At 43.8% G+C, this 7,266-nt stretch overlaps 1 protein-coding gene across 1 annotated transcript in view; it reads left to right on the top strand.

The window, feature by feature from the left end:
* Nucleotides 1-7,266, top strand: part of LOC116835497 (transmembrane protein 104-like) — a 94,120-nt gene that overhangs the window by 30,211 nt on the left and 56,643 nt on the right. Inside the window, exons 7-8 of the mRNA XM_032798374.2 lie at nt 4,059-4,164; nt 4,281-4,374. Coding sequence (XP_032654265.1) covers nt 4,059-4,164; nt 4,281-4,374 — 200 coding nt within the window. The remainder of the gene's footprint in view (nt 1-4,058; nt 4,165-4,280; nt 4,375-7,266) is intronic.

Genomic DNA, 7,266 nt, shown 5'->3' with positions numbered 1-7,266 from the left:
GCTACCCACAATGCAACGCTTCAGAAATCGACGCTAGCCTTGGACCATGGACGCACAACGCCGAATTACTGTGCCTAGTGTGGCTGCGTGAAATTGAATTTATAATATCAGTTTTATTAAACCGATTTTAGCTAATTCGATATTATCGCGTAGTGTAGACGTGGCCTTAGTTTTGGGGCTAGCAGAGGTTGAGTATAACCCCTGTATGTATGTATACTGTATATGTATGCTTAGTTTATACGGCACTGCGTAATCTCTCTGTCCATTTTGCAACCCCCTGGTGCCATGCAACCTCCTGGTGCCATCCAGCATGGGCACATTGTTTTAATGGCATGTCACTAGAGGAAGATTCTTGTCTTGACTAAATCCTGTGCAAAACTCATAGTGGCCTGACTTCTTTAGAGTTAGACTCCCTCTAATTGAGGACCTAAGTGCTGGAAATGGTATTCAGGGATCTTTAGTTAAGATATTTCAATGTGTGTGTGTTCAGAGTAGCACAGATACATGCATCTGCGCTAAATGAGCTCCCTCACAACATGTAGATACTCATTTAGATTTCACATGACATTTTGGAGAGCCGCTTTTCTCACTCCTCTGGAGTTAGCTATGAACGGCTAGCTTTGTCTCTAAAACACTCTGGCATATTTTAGGAATCTCTTCTTGCATTGGATTGGGGAGGATTTTTGGTGTGCGGATAACTCCAAGTCATGAACATAATTCCCTCTCATTACTTGGAGAATAGCCCCTAGAAATATTTTGAGAAACATATAGTCAAAAACAGGAATATGTAGTTACTTCCTTTCCTGAATGGAGTGATATTTCTCCACAGCTGTTGAAATTATGGGTGCATGATTTGCTGGAGATTTCAGTGGGGAAGAAAGTGTTGAGACTAGTTTCTTTATGCAGTTCTTTAAAATGCAGACGTCCTTCATGCAGTGTCTTTCAGTAAACACTGATGCTTCAACAGATCAAAGAGGTCACAAGCTTGTTACTAGGAACACATACTGATTAACTAGCATACTCTAAATCTTAAGCTTTTCCTTCCCTTTGTATTATAATTGACTGGAGTATGGTAGACAGGCAGCAGTGCACACACATATACTCTCAGTTTTCCTGGTTACTTAGTGGTAAGGCCTCCACATTTCTGTAAAATAACATGGAGCTTGACGTATATGCTGGTTATTAACATACGCATATGACCAGTCCATGCTGGGAGAGGACTTTGTCCCCTTCTATTGGCTGATCCACAGAATAAGTTAATGAGTCAGCTATAGCTGCTAGTTAGGGGAGTGACTCCTGTAGCTCCAGCAGCAAAGGCTCATTACGAGCTGTAGGTCTTGGGTTCAAACCTGGGACGCCTCAAGTGTGATAGATTACACCAGCATTTCTCACTGTTTCAGAATTCCACAACAAAACACAATGCGTGAGGTGCAGGGGAAGGCATTGTGGTTTTGTAGCTGGATACACACAGCCATGGTTTCCTTTGCTGGGTTCAGTGGGGGAAATGAGCAATCTGTTTGCCGAAGAGATGCCACCACCAAGATAGACACTGCACTAATCAGATGTTTCTCCTCCTGCCTCTTGCTGTTGGTAAATAAAGCTGCTCCTTACAGTGCTCGGTGATGTCTCCCAGGGCTGGCCAGAGGTGCAAGGGATATAGCTGTGTAATAGTTGCAGAGGGCAACGGGAGAGCAGCTATGAGCAGCTCTAGTGACATTTGTCAAGTGCCCAATCCACAGCTCAGTGGAAGGCTTTCCTGGGTAAAAACTAATGAGCAAAGGGTTTTGTATCTGGCCTGAATCCTAAGCTGACCGTCATTCAGACTGGCCTAGTGTTTTGTTTAAGAAGGGCCTTTTCTCAGTATTCAGTAAATACCAGTGAGATTTTCATTGGAGTTCCATATTAAACACTGCATGGTGGATCCTCAGCTGGTGTATGTTGTCATGGCTCCAATGGCTGTCATGGAGCTCTGACAATGTATGCCAGCTGAGGTGCTCCCCTACGTTCCAGTGTACATTGTGTATTGATGAAAGGGGGTGTGGCTGGCCCCCTGAGCATTGCACAGACCTTGCTCTTTTCTCCTGCCTGGAGCACTGTTTCTTCCTCTGCTCTGGTGCCTTTTTGACTTGTTTATTTGTGTGTCTGGGTGTATTTCCTCAGGGCTCTTACCAAACTCAATGAATACAGAATGTTCGTTTCCAAGCAGAGCTGATGGTTTGATACAAGTCTAAAATGGGTGTAGCTTGCAAAACTCAAGGCACAGCCTGCTGTCTGGCTGCCTTTTTCCAATCACCAAAGGTACTGAGTGTTTCCTCCTTGTGTTAATCTGCACTTTGGGAAGCATTCCAAAAGGCCATTTCTCCTCTACTCCATCAAATCCCTCTTCAAGGCTCTCTTCTACTGAGACAAGCAATCAGCCGTTAAATAAGGGTCAGGCTGAGAGGCTGCAGTGTAAATTGATGGGAGTTTATTATATACTGCTTTGTTTTTAAGTAATGTATATAAAACTGTATCCATTTTAATTGTACTCCTCCGTTACACATTGAGTGTTGGCTTCTTAGACATATTTTATTACACTCTAATACACTGATATGCCTATCCTCTCCCTGACCGTTTTGCTTCTTTGGTGTATTCCACTTCCACTTCCTTTCTGTTCCTTGTCTCTTTTAGAGAGTAAACTCTTTCACCCAGGGACTGTGTTTTACTGTGTGTGTGTTTTTTATACAGCCCCTAGCTCAGCAGGGCTTGATCCCTCGTGGGGCTTATTCAGCACTCCTGCTATACAAATAATAACACTTAGATTCATGACCTGTAGGGGATGCACTCCATCCACTTTCTGTACAGCTGCCCACTTTGTGACAGCACCCAGCTCTTTTATGGTATGTCTACACTGGAATTAAAAACCTATGGCCAGCCCATACCAGCTGGTTCTGGCTCAGGCTGCAAGGTTGTTTAATTGTAGTGTAGATGTTTGGGTTCAGGCTTCAGCCTGGGCTCTAGGACCCTGCAAGATGGAGGGTCCCAGAGCTCAGGCTGCAACCCAAGCCTGAATGTCCTCACTGCAATTAAACAGCCCCTCAGCCTGAGCCCTGTGAACCTGAGTCAGCTGGCACAGGCCAGCCATAGGTGTCTACTTTCAGTGTAGACATACCCTTTGTTTTCCACAGTATGTTCCATTTTGGGGACCCCTGTAGGAGTCTTTGTCCTCTCCAAGGCAGAATTGCTTCTCGAAAGCAACAGAAATGGGCAGACTCACAAATGGCTCATTAGATGAGGTGAGGGATGTTGACCTTTTGATTTATTTTGATGGCAAGTCCTAGGAAGATCTGTCAAAGTAAATGAGAGGTGCGGCATGTCCCTTTCCCACCACCTGTGTGCTGAGGGCACTAGTGTCTGTCTTGTTGCATCCTTTTGGCTTCTGGCCGGCCAAAGAGGAAGAAATGAGATGTTTTTGAGGAAGTGGCTAAGATTAGGAACAGAGTGAGGATCTGATCTCCAAAGATGCTGAGCATTTGCATCTCCCTTTGATTTCACTTGGAGTTGTAGGTGCTCAGTACCTCTGGGAATTAGATCTTACTTAAGTTATTCTCTGTGCTCTTGTCAAGTGGCCTTGGTGGCAGGTTTCTCTTGCAACATGCTGCGTGGTACAACACATGGTCATGTACATGTTTCACTAAACCCTTACCTTGTAAATGGAGAGGCTGAGAAGATATCTCCTGGATAGATATCGCCTGTGCAGGACCCATCCGCACATCCTGTGCAGGACCCATCCACAGATCCTGCACAGGAGCTGTCTTGGAAGCATGCAGACTGTATGCTGAACGACTAAACAGGAGCAGGGAAGAGGAGGGCATGACATACTGTTGGTGCTCTCCAAAAGAGCCACTGCTGGCCATGAGAAGGGTTGTCAGGTCACATTGGTATGCCATGGGACTGACCAGTCCTGGCTGCTGGAGAGCTTCAGGTTTGGCTTCACACATTGTAAACTAGAGTAGCCTTTAAAACTGCCTTGCTTCTACAAACAGAGATAGGACACTGTATCTTTCTGCTTTTTTCAGCCATATCCCTAGTTGCACAGGAGAGAGCAATTTCACAAGTAATTTCTATGATGAAGACCACTGCTGGGGGCCCATTAGCAGGATTAATGCTTACAGGATTTTTCTGGTGAGAATTTTTGGTGGCATTTACTGTAATTCCCTAGAAAGCAGAAGCTATTATATTAAAGGAGTCAGCCATCAGTAAATATTCCTCTGCCTTTTGTGTTTTTCTTTCCTGAACAGGCAGGCTTTGTTTTACTGATAGGACCGTTTGCATTTTTCTCCATTCAGAAGAATAAGTTTATTCAAATCTTTGCTACCATTGTATCCTTTTCAGGTAAGATGAAATACAGAGCAGCCTTGGGATAATTTCAGGCTGTTGAGTGAGTAGAATTATTTCTCTCTTCGAACAATAGCTACATTTCCAACCCCTGCCCTCCCAAACCACACAAGGGTCACTTTAAGGGATTTGTTTAATTCATATTTTGCCACTGATGTGCATGTCTTTCAAATGGTGTACGCTCCATCCTGCAGAGACTTCCATATGAAATAAGACTGGTATTTTCAATGGGGCCTAAGATGTTAGGGGCCTCATTCCCTTTGAAATTCAATAGGAATTGGACACCTCCCTCCCTAGGTGCCTTTGAAAGCTAAACACTTGCCAAAAGCTTTGCAGGATGGGGGCCCTGGTTTTTGTTGGGCCAAATCATGCAAGGACACATTTTTAAAAAGTGCCCAGAAGCTTCCCGTTTTGTGAGTAAGATTCAGAGCAGTGTCGCACATTGATATGGAGCACAGGAGTACCCAGAATTACTATTAGAATAGCAATTACTAGAACAGTGATTGGAAGGGATATTAAACCTCATGCTTCATGGCTTATGCCAACTTCTAGCTAACTATTTGGAGATAATGCCCTGAGGGAGCAGATTAGCTCAGAATGACTGCCCTGTCTGTAATTTCTTGCATCTTCTTCCGAAGGGTGATGGTCACTGTTAGAGACAAGATACTGGACTAGATGCACCACGGGTCTGATCCTGTCTGGCAGCTCCTATGTATAATCTTTTGCTCTCAATGAGAGTTACTGGATGCTGAGCACTTCAGAAGAATTTGATTATTGATAAGGTGCCTGAATTGCAACTGAGCTCTTTTGAAAATCTGGCCCCAGTTCTGTTAGATGAGACCTTTTGAAAAGTCTGGCCTAAGGTTCTTGATCTAAAGTCCACTGAAATGAACAGAAGGGCTCCTGGATTCTGCTCTGAGCATGTAACTCAGTGCTAAGGAATATCGCAGAAGTTAGCTGCAAACAGAGAAGAGGGAATCAAGATGGTTTATAAAAAAAAAAATCCTACTTCATTGATTATTTTTTCCTGCCAGCAGTTGTTGAGGCCATTTGTGATAGAAGATTGTGGGTATGACAGAAAGGTCTGAGATCTTTGGTAAATCCCAAATTAACCTGAACTTGCAGACACATTGTTATATTTAACTTACTTCCTCAAACTGTACTTGAATAACTGTGACTTGGTGTCTCTGGTTCTCTTTTTGCAGTGATCCTTCTTTTGTTTCCTAATACCTCTCACCAGTTCCGAGAGTTATGGGACTAGGCTGTTCATTGAGACTCCAGAGCTTTGCATGATCCTGGATTGTTGTATTTTCTTTGCTTGGGTTTTTGTGGCCAAACGAAAGGCTTTTTCAAAACTATATTAAAAATGTCTGTTATGGATATTCATCATTCATCTGACTGTACGCATTGATACCAGTGTCAGCTGTTTGAGTTGAAGTACAGAGAGAGGATTATAATACATTTGAAACAGTATTGTCTGGCCACTCAATAAACACACTTACCAGGCAAGTATGTACATTTTGAAATGTTGGGGAGGCTTGGAAGACAGAGACTTGCCTCTTCTCTGCAGCTGTTGACCCCACTGGTCTGTTATGAGCTTGGCAGCTTCTCTGAGGATCTGAAGTCTGTTTGCACTTAGAAGTTTGTTCAGTTTTTTCATGCTACTTCTCTTAAATCTATGCACAAGCTGCTCTGGTTTCACATTTGCTTATTTAATTCTATGCACTCAGCCTTTCCTGTTTGCATTGGCAGCATGAGGAGAAACACAGTTCTACTCCTCATTATTATTTCTGTGTTTACAGATGACTGGATAGAGTCTTTCTTAATTTGTGGGCTAATTAACTTCACTTCACACAATGCCATTTTCAGAGGCTCGGTCTCCTACTCAGAACGTTGTATTAAACATTAGGGGCCAGATCTTCAGTACGGTGAATCCTTGTCTCCAAGGGAAAGCTAGTCTGGCCCTTACATTTGACTTTATATGAATGGGTAAGGAGTGTGATCTAGTGGTTAGAGAACTGACTGAGAAGTCAGGTCAGCAGCTTTTGGAGATTCCCAGGCTCAGACTGAGCAGGACATGACTTGTCATACCTGGCTGTACTGTGGAGGAATTAGGCATTTCAGAAATATGTGCTTTAAGCAGGGCTTTGGAGCTGTGCTCTGACTCCGCTCCAGCTCCAGGCAAAAACCTGCTGCTCCACTGTTCTGGAGCTGCTCTGCGCTCTAGCTCTGGGTTCTGCTCCAAAGCCCTGGATTTAAGAACTCTATCTCTTTCATAGACATTTTACTTTAGAAAGTTTTAACTTTATTTTAAAAGATTATTTCCATTTCATTTTTAAAATTGAGAGGCGATAAAGCTTTTGGCTGAGTTTTCATTTTGCTGGATCGAAAAGAGAGGTGAGTTGGATGTTTAATTCCTGTGGGGATGCTTGAAGTATTACCTAACTGTTATGAACATTGTTCCTGAAAGCGACTCAGCAGCCTGACCTACCTACAGTGGTGACTCATCCACCTCATTTCTGGGGCGGATGGGGATATAAGCATATTCTTTTCATAGCCTCACGAATTATCACTTGCAGTTTCCTTTGTGTTTCAGGGCAGTGGAATGCTGCGTGCGAAAGCTCCTGTCATGCTGGTTATGATGACATGATATCACTGCTAAGCCCTGCCTAGGCCAACTTTCCATCCAGTGGTCGTGTTGCCATCTGTAGGCTCAGTGACATCCTTCAGGGGCAGTTAAGATTAAAAAATTGGCTACAGTGCAAGTGTGACCCAGCGTTCCGTGAGTGTTAACCATCCTGCTGCATTCCTGATCCACAGAGACTACAGCTCCCAGCTGTGGGAGATGATCCTTTAACTCAAGCTGGCGTGAGTCACATGTTTGCTCTG

The sequence above is a fragment of the Chelonoidis abingdonii genome, chromosome 9 (genome assembly GCF_003597395.2).
Source record: "Chelonoidis abingdonii isolate Lonesome George chromosome 9, CheloAbing_2.0, whole genome shotgun sequence".
Lineage (NCBI taxonomy): Eukaryota > Metazoa > Chordata > Testudines > Testudinidae > Chelonoidis > Chelonoidis abingdonii.
This window is presented reverse-complemented; position numbering and strand designations above follow the sequence as displayed.